The 20,346-nt window shown below is 37.5% G+C and overlaps 1 protein-coding gene across 2 annotated transcripts in view; it reads left to right on the top strand.

The window, feature by feature from the left end:
- FCHO2 (FCH and mu domain containing endocytic adaptor 2) overlaps positions 1 to 18,237 on the top strand; it is a 113,776-nt gene extending 95,539 nt beyond the window's left edge. For both annotated transcript variants that reach the window (XM_053912740.1, XM_053912732.1), the window contains 6 exons: positions 3,240 to 3,395; positions 3,763 to 3,895; positions 7,596 to 7,795; positions 8,528 to 8,592; positions 15,384 to 15,548; positions 15,825 to 18,237. In XM_053912740.1, coding sequence (XP_053768715.1) covers positions 3,240 to 3,395; positions 3,763 to 3,895; positions 7,596 to 7,795; positions 8,528 to 8,592; positions 15,384 to 15,548; positions 15,825 to 15,847 — 742 coding nt within the window. In that variant the 3' untranslated portion in view covers positions 15,848 to 18,237. The remainder of the gene's footprint in view (positions 1 to 3,239; positions 3,396 to 3,762; positions 3,896 to 7,595; positions 7,796 to 8,527; positions 8,593 to 15,383; positions 15,549 to 15,824) is intronic.
- The last annotated feature ends 2,109 nt before the right edge of the window (positions 18,238 to 20,346 follow it).

The following is a 20,346-nucleotide window of genomic DNA, read 5'->3' as shown; positions in this document are numbered from 1 at the left end:
GGTAGAGGGGCTTGGTGGTAAATTTTAGGAGTTATGTTTGATTCTAATATAGGTTAGAGTTTACCTGCTTTTTGCTATCAAATAGTCATTTAAGGATTACCTTTCAAATTAAAAAAAAATCACTGTAATCAGTATATAATAAACTGATATAAATAAATTGGATTTCCTCCCCCTCCCCCCAGTTTATTTACTTTCTTGCCCAGGTTTTATGATCCATATGACACATCTGTAACGCAGGAAGATGTTTTAGGCTGGGAGAGAACTCTGAATCTTGACCTAATGTATATGTTTTGTAAAAGTCTGACATTTGCAAGAGAGACCTAGAATGCATGTTTAATAGCTGAAAGTCTTACAGAATTGACTCAGCCCCTACTTTTCATGCAGCATTATTCATTCAGCCTACATTCATTCTTCAAATGTTTGAGTGTCTACTATGTGTAAGACTGTTGTAAGTTTGCATTATCATGAGAGAAAGTTTCTTTGATTATTAGTTTTCTCTCACAGTAATGTGAGCTCAGGAGAGGAGAACTTTGTTTACTAGAGTATCCTCAGCACTTAAAACAGTCTTACACATAGTATGCGCTCAAGTATTTGATGACTGAATGTACATGAAATGAATAGTGAAAAGTTAGGGGTATTGATATATGCTATGAAGGAAAATAAATCAGGATAAGGGGATGGAGAATTACAGTGGAGAGCTGCTGTTCTAGATAGAATGATCAAAGAAACCTTTTTAATCAGATGTTTGAAAGACATGGAGGAGTAAGTCATGCAGCTGAGGGAAGATCATTCCCCTGAGTGTAAGGGACCAAGGTGGAAGCATACTTGGCATATTTAAGAAATAGCGAGGAGAACCATGTCACTGAGTGGATGTAAGCAAGGAGGAGAGGAGTCAAAGTGAGTCCCATAGAGGGACTATTCAGGTTGGGCATCACAGATGGTAAGGAGTTTGTGGGGGTTTTTTTTGTGTTAGTTTGTTTGTTTTGAGTGAGGTGGAAAGCCAGTGGAGGCTTTCAAGCAGAGGAGTGACGAGGTTATTTGTGGTTTTGAAGTGGCGCTGTGGCTGCGATATAGTAGAGAATAAACTCTGGAAGGAGCCAGACGAAATGTGGGGAGAGAGTTAGCCACAGAGGTCTAGGTCAGACGTGATGGTGGCTTCTCTGTGGGTATTAGATGAAATGGTAAATGGTAATAAGATTCTGAATATGTTTTGAAAACAGAGTTGTAAAGATTTAGTGAGTGGGGAGACTGCTAAGTTTGAAGTGCTTACTAAGACAACGTAGCGGAGATACTGAGTTGATCATTGAATGCGTGATTCTGGAGTTCAGGGCATAGATTCAGGTTAGAAATAAAATGTCTAGTTGTCATTAATTTGTATATAATACTGCAAGCTAGGAGCCTTAGAGAGTAGAGAGGCTATCTGATGAGAACTAAGTCCCAGTCTCCTCCAGTGTTTAGACAACAGGAAGACGAGAATGATCCTGCAAAGGCGTTTGAGATAGCATGCAACAAGAGAGGTGAGGAGAAAACCAGTAGACCCGTGTCCCAGAAACGAAGTGAATAAACCCTTTCATGAAAGAAGGTTCATGAAGCTGTATCTGATGCCACTAACAGGTCAAGAAACATGGGCCATTGACAGTTTGGAGGGCATTCTTGACCTTCACAAGAGCAATTTTAGCAGAGTGGTGGAGATGACATCCTGTTCAGAGGAAGTTCAGGAGCAGGACATGATGCAAATAATAGGCAACTATATTTGGAGAGAGCAAATGTAGACAGCTCTTTCAGGATGTTTTGCTCTAAGTGGAAGCAGAAAAATGGGGTAGTAGTAAAAGAGAGATGGTACAATCAGAGGAGGTTTTTACTGGTTTTAGTGTTTTTTAAGATTATATTTATTTTAGCATGTCTGTATGCTGATGGGAAAGATCCAATATTTATGGGAAAACTTGAACCTTCAGGAAAGATTGGGAACAATTGCAAGAGTGAAGCCCTTTGGTATGTAAGAGGAGGAGAGGCACTTCAGTGCAGAAGTGATAGATTGGCCTTAGGTGCATAGGCTGATCATCAGTTGAAACCGGAGGGAAAGCAAAATGTATAGATACAGAGTCAGGTGGATTAGGAGTTCTGTAGTGACAGTATGAGAAGGTTCCTCTCTGATTTTATTTCTTCAGTAAAATTTAAAGTAAAGTGGTCGTTAGTAGGGGGAGGGAACATTGCAGGTTAGAGGGAAGAGGTGCAGGTATGAAAAGAAGTAGGGAATGTGGTAGAATTGTCAGGTAAACAGTAAGGGAATGCAGTTGAGAGGTTTGGCTATATGGTTATGTTTTTCTCTAGTCATGTTCAGCTCTGTAGATGTAGGTGAGGAACTAAATTTAGCCAGGACTGTTTTGCCAAGTGCAGTCAAGTGAAAGAGGAGTGAGGGAATGCTTATGCATGTGAGTGTGTCTAATAATGGGCCAGGAAATTCCAAGATAGGAAGAAATGAGTGAAGATTAGTGAAAAAGGTGGTAGGAATAACAAACTGGAGGTTTTAATGAGGTTGGAGAAGTGCTGGAAATGCAGTACTAGACAGGAGTTGGAAGGAAAGGAAGTGGTGATGAGATAGTGGTAATTGAGATTATGGAGTGGCTGCGGTGTAGCCGAGGTAGAGTGGAAGACAGGATCATTAGGGTGAGGCTCTAACAAACTAAGTGACTGAAATATTGAAAGGATATCTGTGTGGATATTGAAATCACTAACGAATTATGATGGTTTCCTTCTGTACCACTACTCCTAACAATGGGCTAGGAGCTACAATTTTCAGAAAATGAAAGGGAGTGTTGAAGATGACTTGAAAAGGATGGGCTAGCAAGTATAGTTCACTGGTATGAGTTTCAAAAGAAGCTGGTGGTTTTTAGGAATACAGAAAGACTACAGAGTTGGAACAGGCATTGAGGACCAAGGAGTACATGTACCACTGAATGCCACCCCGAGGCCCAGTACTCTGTGGAGTTTAGGGGACAGGCTTACCTTCCAGGACAGCCGGGGTGGTTTCAGTAAACAAGTTGGGAGATGTCACCAGTGTCCCTGTGTTTGTGTTTAGTATGCCATTTCACATAGGAATATTTTTTTAAATAACTAAACTGGAAAAGTTTTATTCATAATTATATACATAAAGTCCTTTTTAAACCAAATATGCTTTAAATGGAGATGAAAGGGTCTTACTTAAACTATTTAAAAATGTCAAATTCCCCAATTTCCAGGTGTATCGTGAAGATCACTGGTGACATGACAATATCATTTCCAAGCGGAATTATTAAAGTCTTCACTAGCAATCCGTCTCCAGCTGTGCTGTGCTTCAGGGTGAAAAATATTAGCAGACTAGAGCAAATTCTTCCAAATGCACAACTTGTGTTCAGGTTTGTGTACTTCTTTTTTGAAGGTGAAACTTCTTTTTAAAAATTTTTTACTTTTTGGAGCACTAATCATTTAATTTGAAGACAGTACCAAATTTTTTTTTATGATTAAAGAGCCTTCTGCTGTGTCTGTGTTTTGTGTTTGATGTGGGAGTAATTACCGCATTGTTAAATTTTTCTCTACTGCCCATCTTCGCATCTCTCAGGCAAGCTTCTATGATTTATTTTTTATTCCCCAATTTTAGTCTTTTCCTCATTCCGCCTTTTGGTTCCTTTCTACTAGTTTTTCCCAGATCACCAAATTATTGCACAGAGGCAAAGGATAAAGATAAGTCAAATAAAATAACAAACCTATTTCTTATACATGCAGTGATCCATCACAGTGTGATTCTAACACAAAAGATTTTTGGATGAACATGCAAGCTGTTACTGTCTACCTCAAGAAACTATCAGAGCAAAATCCAACTGCTTCTTATTATAATGTAGATGTATTAAAGTATCAGGTAAGTGTCTTATCTTTGAAAAAATCCTAAATTTAAAATACTAATAAAGAGAATATTGTAGATCATTAGATGAATAATATGTCATGGCCAAGTGAGGTTCATTTCAGGAATGCAAGGATATTTCAAAATCAGAAAATCTGTTAATAAGTCTATGGAGATTTTGACCAGTTTGATCAAATTCACCATCTATTTCTGATTAAAATATTGAGTAAATATAAATGTATGCATGTGTCCTTAACCTGAAAAGACCAGTAGCATCAGTCTTATAATACCTGAAGCAATCAAAGTCAGGAATGGCAAAGACAACCATTATTTCTGTTGGCATATAAGATTTTTCGCATGTGTTAGTTCAGTTAGACAAAAGAATAAAATTATAATAAAATTATTAATTACAGGTACTATTATATTTTTGGAAAACTCAAGAAAATCAACTGAAAAACTAGTTGATATAGAAGAATTTAGTGAAGTGGGCAGTTTAAAAATTCATACAGCCCTGAATGGCATGGCTCAGGAGCGTCATCCTGCAGAGTGAAAAGTTTCAGGTTCAATTCCTAGTCAGGGCACATTCCTGGGTTGTGGGCCCAGTCCCTGGTTAGGGCACACATGAGAAGCAACCAATCTGTGTTTTTCTCCCTCCTTTCCCCTTTCTAAAAGCAAATAAATACAATCTTTTTTATAAAATTAATACAAAAATTAATAGCTTTTACCCTGACCAATGTGACTCTATTGGAGTGTTGTCCCACAACTGAAAGGTAGCGGGTTTGATCCCTGGTCCAGGTGCCTATAATTCCCGGTCCCAACAGGTACGAAAAGTCAACCAGTCAGTGTTTTTCCCTTTACTGACTTCACTATAATTAGGAAGGAATACTTTATTCATTCACAGGAAGACCCAAGTTGTAAAAGAGTTTAGCTATTTCTAAACTCATTTATAAATTTGATGTAACACTGATCAGAAACCCAGCACAGGCCTTCATGTGTTTGTGTTTGGAAACCTGACAGTCATTTTTAAGTTCTCTGGAAGAATAAAGTTGAGAATAAGTTAAGAAATGTTTTACATAGTAACATGGAGTAATGTTTTAATTTTTATGGGAAAATTATTATGAGGCGACACTATTTAAAATAGTTTGTAACTGGCACAAAAGTACATGGCCAGATGAATGGGGGGAAAAATAATAGCGTATCTAGAAATAGATTTAAGAATAAATGGAAAATTGTTTCTATGACAAAGTAACATTTCAAGGCAATGGGGAAATGATGAATTTTTTAATAAATGGTGCTGAGGCAGTAGGTTAGAGATTTGGGGAAAAAATTAAGCTAAATCCCTAACTTATAACTAACCAAAATCAAATCCACAGGTATCAACGGTTTAATAATAAATGAAACCATAAGAAAAACTGTAGGTGAATATATGTATATTTATGGGCATATGTGTGTATATAGAAGTATAATATCTATTTATTACAGTTTTTTAAAAGATTTTATTTATTTATTTTTAGAGAGGGAAAGGGAGGGAGAAATAAAGGGAGAGAAATATCAATGTGTGGTTGCCTTTCACACGTGCCCCAACCGGTGTCCTGGCCCGAAACCCAGGAATGTGCCCTGACTGGGAATCAAACTGGCAATCCTTTCATTCGCAGGCCAGTGCTCAATCCACTTAGCCACACCACTCAGGGATTTATTACAGTTTTTAATCTTGATGTGTGGAAGCCCTTTCTAAGAATGATACAAAACCCAGAAACCATGCAGGAAGAGAGTGAGCTATTTGACTAAAAAATAAATGTGTGTAAAATACTTAGTTACAACAAGCAAACCCTTAACAGAATCAATATTTAATCTGAAGGAAAAGTATTTGTAATACATAAGATAGACCAAAAGGCTTAGTCCAAAGAGCCCTTATAAATTAGTAAGTGGAAGTTGAATAACTCAGTAGTCATCTTAGGGAAAAATGCTCCATGTCTGTAGAGATCAGAGCAGTGAGTAGTTAGACAACAATGAGACACTGGTTCTAGCCCATCAGATTGACAAAAATAAAAAGACTGCTTTATTAAATAAAAGAGTTGTGACCATTTGATAATAGGAGTACAAATTAATAGAACATCTTAGAAGGCAATTCTATTAGAATAGATTGTTGAAAAATGTAACTTTTTTTAAAAAGATTTTATTTATTTATTTTTAGACAGGAAAGGAGGGAGAAAGACAGGGAGAGAAACATCAATGTGTGGTTGCCTCTTGTGCACTCCCAATTGGGGATCTGGCCCACATCCCAGGCATGTGCCCTGACCGGCAACCCTTTGGTTCTCAGGCCAGTGCTCAATCCACTGAGTCACACCATCCAGGGCTGAAAAATGTAACCTTTAATTCAACAGCTCCACTTCCAGGAATCTGTTTCTTCCAGGGGCGGGGGTGGGGGGATGGAGGGGAAAAAAGATACAAAGGATATTCACTGCAACCTTGTTTGGAAACCACCTAACTACACATTCACAGAGGAAGCGATTGATTAAATGAATTATTATAACCATTAAAAAGAATGAGACAACAACCCTAAAAAATCTGGAAGGGTATGTACTATTACACTAACAGTGAGGAGTAAGAATGCCAAGGGATAAATTTCCTATTGCATGTACTTCTGTATTGTTTGAATTTTTAGAAGGATAATTTTATTAAAATGACTTATGTTTCAACTATGGCCATGGCACCCTGAACACACCCAATCTTGTCTTAATATGGCTTATGTTTCTAGGAAATTATGAAGGAGTAAAAAAGTGCTGCTACCACTTAAGTTGGCTTAAGTTTATTCCAAGTATTCATTTATCACTCAGTCAACAAACATTTGTAATTCAGTGCTTGCTAATTGCTGGGGGTTGGATGGGGCGATAGACAGCAAAACAAGAAGTAAATAGTATTATGTGTTAGAATATAAGTGGTATGGGGAAAGTGTGTAGAGTAAGGTATGAAAAGTTGCATTTTCAATGTAAATTCAGACAGGGTGATCAGAGTAGGTCTCATTGAAAAGGAATCATTTGAGCAAGGAACTGAAGAATTAGAATTGTAACATTTACTGTGGCTCATGAGATTAAAATCAGACATTGGAAGTTGCAAGTTTTCTAATTCCAGGCTTGCAGAAGTTCATGATAACGCATCCATTTTTTCTGTTTTAAATCTAAATTCTGATTTTAGAAACATTGATTTTGTCGTTCTACTTATTTATATTTATGTATTCACTGGTTGATTCTCATGTCTGCCCTCACCAGGGATCAAACCCCACAGCCTTGGCTTACCGGGGTGACACCCTAACCAACTGAGCTACCCAGCCAGGGCTAAATCTAAGTTCTTATAATTCATAAAAAATCTTAGAATTCTATGTTGAATGTTGAGAGGTTTTCAAACACTACATGCATAAATAAGAATCACTTGATAACATAGCTGATTTCTGGGCTCTGTACCTAAGTTGTTGAATCAGAGACTTTCTGCATTTGGAGCCAGGAGAATGTGCATTTTTAAACAAGTACCAGGAAAATGTCGATGTAGGTAATTCCAGGTCCAAACTTTGGGAGTGACTCCTACTACTTCCTGTTTTACCCTAGCAACAGACAGCTCCCTCATTTATTTTTGATTCTGTGAACTGTGTTCAGGTATGTATGTCACTAACATAACTTCTTTACTTTTCAGGTCAAATAATTGTTTATTTTTCTCTTTAAAGGTATCATCAAATGGTATTCAGTCCACTCCTCTAAATCTTGCCACATATTGGAAATGTAGTGCTAGCACCACGGATCTCAGAGTGGATTATAAGTACAACCCAGAAGCTATGGTGGCCCCCAGTGTGCTCTCTAACATACAGGTGGTGGTACCAGTGGATGGCGGAGTCACAAATATGCAGTCCCTTCCCCCTGCAATATGGTAAATTAAGTAGATTTCTGAATTCCGACTAAATTTGTGTTAACCTTCAACTTTTAGAACCTCAGTTATGAAAGTTGCGTTAAGTTTGAAAAGCCTTAGTGCATTTTCCCCTAGAAACCATGCTATAAAAAGATGTTCATTTTACTAGACAAGCCACATTAGCCTCATTCCAAAATAAATTAATTTTGCTATCATCAACCAGACTTGCTTCAAGACAACTTTACCCTTAGGCAAATTGCTTAGCCTCTCTAAACTTCTTTGTTTTTATTTTTAAAATAAAGATTGTAATTATTTTATAGGGTTAAATATAACATCTGGCATATCTATAGGAATACCTATCTGTTAAGTGTTTAGTAGTATTAGTTACCTTCATTTCTTAACTACCTCTCTTGTCCTCTCTATTAATATTAGTACAGATTCTAAGCAGTCTTAATATTCACTTCACCATTTAATAAAAGTATGTTTTTCTTGAGTAATGAAGGATCTGAGCCACCTACACATTCAATTTTCCTTTCTCTGATTGATAGAAATGAGAATTACGTAACTTGGTAAAAATTCCATTATTTGAGAAAGATATAACATCCTATTTTATAATCACCAGGTGATACTATTGAACGTAAATTTAGTACTATATTTGTTCTAGTGAAATATTTAAAATGCATCTATTTATTGAGGGCCCTCCATGTTTAAGTATATAATACTAGCCACTTAATCTGAAAATATGTGTTATAGGAATGCAGAACAGATGAAGGCCTTTTGGAAGCTGTCTGGTGTTTCAGAAAAATCCGAAAATGGAGGTAAGTGTATGCTTCCTTTTTTTTTTTTTTTTTTAAATGTGAGGTCACTGAAAATGGACCTTTGAAGGCATGTCTGTGGAAAGTTTTCTCCTGGAATTTCATGCCTTCAGTTCTAAAATTGGCCACTAGGTGGAAGTTAATACCTTAAATAAGAGTGGGCCAGTTGAGGTTCAGAATGCAGTTTCTCCCTCTAGATTGAGTATGCTTTCTCTATAAGAAAAAGAATTTGTTTTGCTGTAACTTTATAAGTGTTTTAATAAAAGTTTTTTATGTTCACATGCTAACATTAAGAGAAAATGCCTAATAAGGTAAATTTAAAGAAGTAGAACTATTAATTCCATCTAGGTAACTTAATAACTTAATAATTGAAAGGGATTTAACACACTTTTTTGCTCACTGATAAGGGAGTCCTTTAGACCTCCCAGAAATCATGTAGAAGCTTTCAGACTTTAAAAAGCTCCCTTGTGAGGTAAAAACAAAATGAATGAATGGGATGTGAAACTAAAGTTTTTACACTTCAAAAGAAATCAACAAAACAAAAAGGCGACCAACTGAATGGGAGAAGATATTTGCAAACAATACCTCTGTTAAGAGGCTGATATCCAAAATATATAAAGACATTGAAGTTAAGAACAATCTAACAATAGCCAGGGCGGGGGGGCAGGGGGGGGCGGGGACAGTGGGAAGAGGGGATTACAGGAACTACTATAAAGGACACATGGACAAAACCAAGGGGGAGGGTGGAAGTGGGGGAGGGAGTTGGGTTCACCTGGGGTGGGGTGGAGGGATGGGGAGAAAAGGCATACAACTGTAATTGAATAACAATAAAAATTTAAAAAAAAAGTAAAAGTTAAAAAAAAAAAAAGAATTCAAATAACTCATTAACAAAATCCAAGCATTCCAATTAAAAAATGAGCAGAGGACCTGAACAGACACTTCCAAGAAAGCATGCAAATGGCCAACAGATAAATAAAAAGATGCTCAACTTCACTAGCTTTAAGGAAAATTCAAATCAAAACCACAATGAAATACCACCACACACCTGTTAGAATGGCTAATATCAACCAGACAAGAAATAGCAAGCGTTGGAGAGGATGTGGAGGAAAAGGAACTCCCACACACTGCTGGTGGGAAGGTGGACTGGTACAGACACTGTGGAGAACAGTATGGAGGTTCCTCAAAAAATTAATAGAGCTGCCATATGACCAGCAAGCCTTTTTCTGGGTATGTACCCCAAAAGTTTGAAAACATTTATTTGTAAAGATATATGTATGTACCCGTATGTTTACTGCAGCATCATTCAAGGTAACCAAAATAGGGAAACAGCCTAAGTGTCCTTCAATGGATGATTAGATTTTTTAAAAAACATGTACATACATACAACAGAATACTACTCAACCATAAAAAAGGATGAAACACTGCCATGTGGGACAATGTGGATGGATCTTAAGAGTATCATGCTCAGTGAAATAAGTCAGAAAAGGACAAGAACCATATGATTTCACTCATGTGAGATATAAAACAAAGTAACAAGTGGACAAGCAAAACAAACTCATAGACACAGACAATTAGTGTGGTGGTTACCAGAGGTGGAAGGAGGACAAAGAGGATAGAGGAAGTCAAATATGTGGTGACAGCTGGAGACTAGACTGGGTGATAAGCAAGCACACAATGCACTATACAGATGATGTATTACAGAATTGTATACTTCAAATTCAATGTTATTAACCAATGTCACCCAATAAATTTTTTAAAATTCCCTTTCTTTCATTTTCCTAAGAAAGCCTTTCCTGATCATTTCCTTTTATTAAAACTAACCATAAGTAGCCTTCAATTCTATAATTTTTAAAAATATATTTATTGATTATGCTATTACAGTTGTCCCATTTCCTCCCCTTCACTCCACTCCATCCTGCCCACCCCTTCCCTCCCACATTCCCCCACTTTAGTTCATGTCCATGGGTCATACTTATAAGTTCTTTGGCTTGTACATTTCTTATACTATTCTTACCCTCTCCCTGTCTATTTTCTACCTACCATTTATGCTACTTATTCTCTGTACCTTGCTCTCCTCTTTCCCCCTCCCACTCTGTTGATAACCCTCCATGTGGTCTCCATTTCTGTGGTTCTGTTCCTGTTCCAGTTGTTTGCTTAGTTTGCTTTTGTTCTTGTTTTAGGTGTGGTTGTTAATAACTGTGAGTTTGCTGTCATTTTTACTGTTCATATTTTTTATCTTCTTTTTCTTAGATAAATCCCTTTAACATTTCATATAATAAGGGCTTGGTGATGATGAACTCCTTTAACTTGACCTTATCTGGGAAGCACTTTATCTGCCCTTTCATTCTAAATGATAGCTTTGCTGGATACAGTAATCTTGGATGTAGGTCCTTGCCTTTCATGACTTTGAATACCTCTTTCTAGCCCCTTCTTGCCTGTAAGGTTTCTTTTGAGAAATCAGCTGACAGTCTTATGGGAACTCCTTTGTAGGTAACTGTGTCCTTTTCTCTTGCTGCTTCTAAGATTCTCTCCTGTTTAATCTTGGGTAATGTAATTATGATGTGCCTTGGTGTGTTCTTCCTTGGGTCCAACTTCTTTGGGACACTCTGAGATTCCTGGACTTCCTGGAAGTCTATTTCCTTTGCCAGATTAGGGAAGTTCTCTTTCATTATTTGTTCAAATAAGTTTTCAATTTCTTGCTCTTTCTCTTCTCCTTCTGGCACCCCTGTTATTCAGGTGTTGGAACGTTTCAAGATGTCCTGGAGGTTCCTAAGCCTCTCCTCATTTTTTTGAAGTCTTGTTTCCTCATTTTTTTCTGGTTGGATGTTTATTTCTTCCTTCTGTTTAAAATCATTGATTGAGTCCCGGTTTCCTTCCCTTCCCTGTTGGTTCCCTGTACATTTTCCTTTGTTTCTCTTGGCATAGCCTTCATTTTTTCATCTAATTTGCGACCAAATTCAACCAATTCTGTGAGCTTCCTGATTACCAGTGTTTTGAACTGTGCATCTGATAGGCTGTCTATCTCTTCGTCGCTTAGTTGTATTTTTTCTGGATCTTTGATCTATTCTTTCATTTGGGCCACTTTTTTGTCTTGGCACGCCTGTTACGTAAAGGGGCGGAGCCTTAGGTGTTCACCAGGGCGGGGTAATGTGCTGGGCTGTGATGCTGTACGTGGGGGAGGGTCCAATAGGGAGCAGTGGTGCTTGCTCCACTCTCTGCCGGATTGCAGTCACTCCCTCTGCTACCCACAATCAAACTGGGTCCCTCTAGTGCTGCTTCCCGAGTGGGTGGGCTTGTGCATGCTCTAGGCCCCTGTGGGTTTCTCCAACGACCTCTCCTGTGAGGCTGGGAGTTTCTCCCGCTGCTGCCTCCTCAACCCCCCACAGGTGTTTCCAATCAGAGGTTTGAGGCTTTATTTCCTGGAGCTGGAGCCCCGGGTTACTCCGTCTGTTTCGCTCCCCCGCCGTTCCTCCCAGTTTATATTTGTGCAAAAGTGGGGCCGCGGGGTCTGCTAGCTGCCGCATTGCCTGCCCTGTTCCACAATCTGCCACCTCTCTGGGTCCACCAGCCGCCATGTTGCCACGCGTCCTCTCCGCCCCGGCTGCCCATCTCTCCGCCCCTCCTACAGGTCTGGGTGAATGTTTCTTCTTTATCTCCTTGGTGGTCGGACTTCCGTGCAGTTCGATTTTCTGTCAGTTCTGGTTGTTTTTTGTTTTTAAATTGTTGTCCTTCTTTTGGTTATGCGAGGAGGCGAAGTTTGTCTACCTATGCCTCCATCTTGGCCGGAAGCCCCAATTCTATAATGTTTTTAAGGAGATGAAAGTTAATTGCCTCCTCTCACCAAGTCTGCATCTGTGTTCTCAAAGGAAAAGTCATTGCTGGCTCATCACTCCTAGCATCTCCCCTAACTCAATTCAGAATAGAATTCCCAGGACAATCAAATCTTTAGCATTAATTATTTGCATTTTCTGAAAAAGGAGAATTATTCTGCCCTCTTTTATTTTTATAATCCTTACCGAGGACATTTTTTTCATTGCTTTTTGCAGAGGGAGGAAGGGAGGGAGAGAAATAATGACTCGGGAGAGAGAATCATCAGTTGGTTCCCTCCCGTGTGCACTGTGGCACACCTGGACTGGGATCGAACCTGCAACCTTTCGGTTCCGGGACAATGCTCCAACCAATTGAGCCACACTGGCCAGGACTATTCTGCCATCTTTTGAATATGTAATTAATTTCCAATAACTTTCCCTATTGAGTAGGTTTTGCTGAGTTTTTTCTGTTTTGAATATTTTAAGCATAATGTGATCAAAACATAAAAACATTGCCAGTAGTTATTTTCATATATATTTCTGCATAAAGGACCAGGAACATACCTGTATTGCCTATTCATGTATGCCTGCCATGTCGAATCTGACTTTTACTAGAGAACCACACACTGCATGAAATCACCAAGCTAATCTGCAGTTCCTTTGTTGCTGTTTGATACTTAAAGGTTGCCTGTTTTCAGGTGGTCAGTGGGACTGACTTTTACTCCAGCTGTATGGCTGTGAGGGGGACGAAACTGAAACTTCTGGCTGAAAGTAGATGTAGGCCAGAAATCCTAGTTGAATTGAGGACTTAAAGCCAGTTAACAAGGAAGAAAAGGATGTATAATATTTTCCCATTTTATGGAACTGTACTGTTATAATTACTTACCCAAAAGGGAATTTGTCCTCTCAAAAATAAAATACAGAATTTCTAACCAGATATTTTAATAGTTTCCCTCTGCTATTCAGATATCAGGGTGTCTGTGTGAGGAAATGGAAAAATCTTATAAATGTGGTTCAGATTTGGTTGGTCAGTGTTTAAAAAGAAACACCCGATTTAGAGTACTGTAAGATAGAAATTTGTTTCTATTCTGGCTGATGCTCAGAAGAGGGTCAGGAAGTAATTCTGAAGTTTAAGGATTACCAAGGTGGCTGCTCTTGGGCTGTGGTGGAGCTTTCACAGAATTGAATTGCAAATCAATAATTGTACTAGTTCAGCTCAGTGGATTGAGTATGGGCCTGCAAACCAAAGGGTCGCCAGTTGGTTCCCAGTCAAGGCACATGACTGGGTTGTGAGCCAGGTCCCCAGTTGGGGGCAAGTGAGGGGCAACCACCCATTGATTTTTCTCTCCCTGTCTTTGTCCTTCCCTTCTCCTCTCTCTAAAAAATAATAAATAAAAACCTTAAAAATTTTTTAAAATAAATAAATAAATAAAGTCTTAAAAAAAAAAGGATTGTACAAGTTTAAAGAGGGCTTGGACAATGGTTAAGAATTAGGCAGCAATTCATCTCCCCTATTGACACAGTAGTATAGGGTGTATCAGTGTTAAGATAGCTTCTTCTAGGTTTTCTCTATAATGTTCAATTTATGTATAAGAAATCATAGAATGTCACCCTTGCTACCTATCAATTCTGTCCACTTTCCCCAACCAGAAACCTAGTAACCTTCTAGTAAACTCCTTCTTTCTCACCTCTTGATTCCAACTCTTAGATATACATCAAATGTATTCCTTTTTTTCCTTAGCCTAATTCAGATCCCCTATTTCTGTCACCTAGAGCCCTAGACTATTTTGTTGACTTACAGTTGGTTTCCATACCATGTATCTTGCGCCTCTCCTCCTTTCTGAAACATTAATCTGAAATGTTTTTATCTTCCTTACTTTTGGTGGCTCCGTATGGTAATTTCTTATCTTGGCATGTAAAGATACGTAGAGCTTGTTTCTTGCTACCATTCTAGTCTCATCTTGTGCCACTCTCCTCCTATTCTCCAGCCCTTCTGGTATAGAGGCAGTTCCCTAAATGCATCATGCTCTCTCTCGTCTCCCATCTCTGTAACTGTCATTCGTTCCTCCTGCCTGACATACGCACAGTCACCCTCACCACCATTTTACATGCTTTCGTGTGCCCTGGCTTCCGAGAACTCTTTTACGGCATTTGTCATCTTCATCATAATTATTCTGTCATGCTGTTAGGCATGAAGTTTGTTGAAGAAATGGCTATATCAAAAAGAAAGTACCTCTGCAATATCTATTTTGCACATTAGACCAGTTAATTTTTTACCCTCACCTGAGGACATGCTTACTGATTTTAGAGAGGTGGGGAGGGGGGAGAAAAAGGGAGAGAAACATCAATGTGACAGGGACATATCGATTGGCTGCCTCTTGCATGCACCCTGACTTGGGACTGAACCTGCAGGCTGGGTGTGTGTCCTGACCGGGAATCCATCCTGTGACCTTCCGGTTTACAGAATGACACTCCAACCAACTGAGCCACGCTGGCCAGGGCTGTTATCAGTTAAATTTGTTTTAAAAGAGAGGTAAATAGAAAATAGTAATGTTGATAGAGCTCTTCCCAGTCTTAGCCGTCTTTTCCTTCTGCCCTGTCCCACCCGCGTGATACAACATGCAGCATTCGTTTCCTTTTGGTTTTATTCCTACTCACATTCCTCCCCGTGCTGCCCTTTGACTGCTGCCACTGGCTTCTCTCCTGACGCACTTTCCACGTGCACACACAGCACGGGGATATGCATAATAAATGCCTTTGAGACTTGTCTGAATGTCTCACATCAAAGAGAAGCACAAATTAGGATTATTAACGAAAATTTAGATTCACCGAATAAAGTCTGATTTAGAAATATGACTCATTTACTGTACATGTCATGAATTTGGTATAGGACCAATAATAGTTTAGCTTACATGCTCATTTGATTTTTTTTGTATGAAATGTATGTTACCCTGTGTAAATTCTTTCTTCTTCTTCTTCTTATAGGTTCTGGGTCCCTCAGAGCGAAATTTGATCTTTCAGAAGGACCCAGTAAACCCACAACACTTGCAGTGCAGTTCCTCAGTGAGGGAAGCACCCTCTCGGGAGTGGACGTTGAACTTGTAGGCACTGGCTATAGACTCTCCTTAGTAAAGAAGCGGTTTGCCACTGGTAAGTTGGGAGATTTCGAGCTTTGTCATGTATATGGGAAACACTTGTGTTCTAAAGACATGGAAGTTTTTTCTTTGACCTTTGGAATAAGGTGCCAGGTAGAGACACACCTGGGAAAGAATATCCATGGTCACTATAGCTGAACAGCTGTGATCTGATTCTAATGTATTGTAAACAGCAGATGGGAACTGGGGTCCTGTATCTTCAACCACAGTGAAAATGTCCTTTGAGTTCATTTGAAGTTATAATTGCAAAGCTCTACTTGGTGTTTTTCAGGACGGTACCTGGCGGATTGTTGATGGACCTAGCAAAGTGGTTGGCTCAAGGGAGTAGTACAGACCTGCCATTCTGCATTATCTGTTCTTTCCAAACACTATTCTAACTTGTATTATGTCTTTAAAACTTAGACATATTTGAAAGCTGACTGTAAATACTAAGTTGCACCTTTCAAGTGAGTCATGAAAAGAAATAGCACTGAAATGGTTTTCAATGCTGTAAACGCTCAACTGCAATATTCAGGAAGCACATTGATTCCGATTCTCAGTAAAAAGTTTTCATAGGCTGAAATTTTAAATTATCTTTAGTGTCTATTCTGAAAAACGGGGTTATAGTGTAATATCAAGCCTAAACTTTCAGGAGAGCAAGCACAAAGTAATTTAGCTTTCCATAAAATTTTAGAGTCACAGATAGTTTTGAAATTTTGTAAGTTTGATATTGAATGGATTCTAAGTTTTGGATAATGTTAATTTACAACACTCAATCAAATTGAGTTGTGTGCCATAAAGTAATCAGACCAGAGTCCAAGTTGTTTGCAAAAAATTTATCATTTGATTTTTATAAACATATAACTGTAAATGGTGTTTTATATGATTTTTTAATCCTCAAGTGCAATGTGTTTTAAAATAAGCTTGCAAAAGACTGAAATTTACTTCTGCAGTTAACTTTATAGAAGTTGTGATTGTTTTGATGAATTAATGCTGTAGATTTAATTTATTTTTATATGGATTGCATAATGTGTGCCTTTTAAAACAATAACAAAACCAGAAACGTGCCTATCCAGTTTGTGTTCATAAACGTGCCTCACTTTTTTCCTCACAGTCTGGATCTCCTCTTCAGAATCTTATGGTGGTCAAGCGTATTACAGGATAAGTGCAGTTTTTGTAAATAACTTTGGCTGGAATTGGGAAGGGAATTCAGAATTACTAAAGGATAATTTATACTTAAGAACCCTGGCTCACTTCTTTAGTGAAACACTGTAGCCACTAGAAAGAGAAAGAGCTACCTAATGGCTTATGTTTACAGGGGGAAAAATTACCTTCAGCTATTCAATCTTAACTTTATCAAAAGTATGTAAATCTTAAATTCTGAAAAACTATAATGGTAAATTGGTAACTAGTATTTTAACTCTCAATTTAACATTTCCCTCCACTCCATTTATCATTGGAAATTTATACATTTATTTATTGAATGTGTTGTGAGCATGCATTTTGTAGTATTTTGTGAGGAACATATTTTAGAAAAGATTGGTTCTGGCATTAGAGAAGTCTGCCATTTGTTTATTTCAACAATTGGAAAAACTACCAATTTGTATGTTTCCAAAGTGATGGGTTGGTTAAACATTTCTTAAACTAATAATTAAATAGTAAAAAACCTAATTTTATAGCAAATCCTGATTAATTGAAGGAATTAAATATTTTGGACAAGGTTTCATAATCTACAAATGGAAATTTTATTTATAAGGATAAATACCAGTTGTCCTACATTTTGCATAGAAGTGGTAAATTGTGTTATATATGATAATTTATATAAAACCACTAACTGTTCTGTTAAGCTTTACAGAAAGTAAAACTCCTACTACTAGACATTTATGTAACATGTTGCTATACTAAATACAGCAGAAAATCTACTCATTAGCAATATATATAACACAACATGTGCTTTTTTAATATATTCAGTGTTAGCCCAATTCTAAATTTAGCTTTGACTAAAGTAATACAGGAGACAATTTGCTAAAATGTTCATCTTTACTAAATAGTGAACAAAATTAGAGATTCTAACTCTCATATTGTGCTCTTTTAAATGCCAATTACAGTCCCTTACTGAAATCTTAACTGTAACTGCATAGCAGTCAAAGTGTTTTTATTGATCAGTTAATGTTTTATTATTGGAATTCAGACACCATTACACTTACAATGTTTGTTTTTAATCAAGTTCTACCTAAAAGTGTACAAATTAGTGAAGTGGTTAAACTTCTGCACTTTCTTAATTACCAGTCTTACACCAAGTGTCAATACATAAATTTGTATTGGGTGCAGGTTACAATTTTGAAGCCATATAAGTTTATATTGAGGTTTTTTGGTTTTGTTTTGTTTTTTTTTTTTCACTTAAAACCCCATTAATGTTGTAAAAAAAAAAAGACCAGTAGATTTTCAAAGGGAAATGTATTTAGCAAGCTGGTTCTTGCTTATGTATAGTGATTAAACTTTGTAGCTGTCTCTTTAACCAAGAATTTGTAAACACAGAACTCTAACAAATGTGAGTTTTTAAGAATTGTTATTTACTACTTTGAGTTGTAATTACAACAATGCAAATCTATCTTACAAAATTTTGTAAATATTTTTGATTTTTTCATAAAATGTAAATTTTACATAAAAGTTGTACCATTAATAAACATGTAATATATAACTTATCAGTTAGTTTATGTGACTTTGTACTCCTGTTGACGGGAACAGCCACATCATAGATACTAGGACATCACCAGCTGGGTAAGGAAGGAGTAACTGGTTTTGAGCTTTGTATCAGTGGCCAGGCATACAGACCTATGCATTATTATCTAAAATTAACAGTCCTGGCCATGACTGTTTCAGGTTTTATTCTGGCACTTGAACTTAACCTTGTTACATAAAACTATTTTACACTGGCCTTTCAGCAAGCCAAAAATCAGAATCATTATCATTATACTTAAATAGAAAATAGATTATCAAAATCCATTTCCCATTTTCGAAACAAAAGTCTCAACACTAATCTCTGACCCAAAAGGCCTAATTATATTTTTTCCTTCTTCATTACATTAGCCCTAAGCCTATTCCTCTTTATTTTCCACAAGTAACCTCTGATACAACCAAGATACCAATAAGCAGTGATGAGCCAGTTACTGCCACCACAGCAAAATTCCATAACCCCTACAGCCTCTTCATTAAAAGTTCCAGAATCTCCAGTGTCATAAAAAACCCTCCCATCTCCTAATCCATTACATTTAAATACAGTCTTTACCTCATCATTCTTCAAAATATGTAAAACTACCATAGCCTCCATCAACAACCCTGAATGAAATAGTCCAGTTATATTAGAAACTCAAAATTCAGGATATTCCTCAGCAGTCATAGCTGTTGTGTAACCAAAAACTACCACCATTGCCCCCCAAATAAATCTAAAAACTAATAAACCTAAAAAAAGACCCACCAAAATTCATTATAATACTGTAACCAATTCTACTTTAGCCAACCCTAAACCACTATAAATGACAGTCTTGAGGAAAAACTTACAAATCTTACATAATTAAAATAAATACAACATATGTTATTCTCACATGGAGTTTAGTCAACTAGTGATGTCATAAAAAATAATTGTATTTCAACTATAAGAATACTAATGACCATTATCTGTAAATCCCACTCACTAATTAAAACTATTAGTAACTCATTCATTGATTTACCAGCCCCATTAAATATTTCATCATGATGAAATTTTGGCTCCCTTTTAGGAATCTGCTTGATTTTACAAATACACTTATACGTCACATATAATAACCACCTTCTGCTCCGTAACCCACATCTGCTGAAACATGAACTACAAATGAATTATTCAGTATATACACACCAACGGAGCGTCTATAGTCTTGATTTGCTTATTCATTCAAGTAGGACGAGGCCTGTATTGTGGATCTTATACCTCCCTAGAAAGATGAGATACTGGCATCTTATTCACAGTAACAGCTGTAGCATTTACAGACTAGATTCTAGCATGAGGTCTTCTGCGGAGCAGCAGTTTTCAGGAATCTCTCATCCATTCTCTACATTGGCACTAGTCTAGTCAAATGGACCTGAGGGAGATGCTCAGTTGACAGAGCTACACTCAACTGATTCTTCATCTTCTTCATTCTCCCACTTGTTATTTCAGGCCTGGTAATTATTCACCTACTATTTCTTTATGAAACAAGATCAAATAATCCATCAGGAATTTCATCTGACATAGACAAAGTGTCATTTCACTCCTACTATACGATCAAGAATATTCTAGGACTTCTAATTCTGCACTTAGCTATACTGATCCTACTGTCACTCATTCTTCTAGGAGAGCCAGACAGTTGCACACAGCTAATCCTCTCAATACTCCACCACACATTAGACCAGAGTGATACTTCCTCTTTGCATATGCAATCTTATGATCCATCTCCACTAAATTAGGTGGCATATTAGCTCTAATCGTCTCTATTCTAATTCTAGCAATTGTCACAATACCTCTTACATCCAAACCACAAAGCATAATATTCTGACTCCTCATCCAGTGCTTATTCTGACTAATAGTAGCAGACCTACTAGCATTAACATGAATTGGAAGACAACCAGTTGACAACCCATTTATCATCATTGGCCAACTACCATCAATCAGTCTTATATTCTCTAATTTTTGTACTTACGCCACTCACAAGCTTAATTGAAAATAATCTTCTAGGCCCTGGCCAGGTAGCTCAGTTGGTTAAGAGTGTCGTCCTGAAATGCCAAGGTTGCAGGTTCAA

This window comes from Desmodus rotundus, chromosome 1, assembly GCF_022682495.2.
Source record: "Desmodus rotundus isolate HL8 chromosome 1, HLdesRot8A.1, whole genome shotgun sequence".
Classification (NCBI taxonomy): Eukaryota; Metazoa; Chordata; class Mammalia; order Chiroptera; family Phyllostomidae; genus Desmodus; species Desmodus rotundus.
The sequence above is the reverse complement of the archived record's forward strand: the minus strand, read 5'-3'. Positions and strand labels throughout refer to the sequence as shown.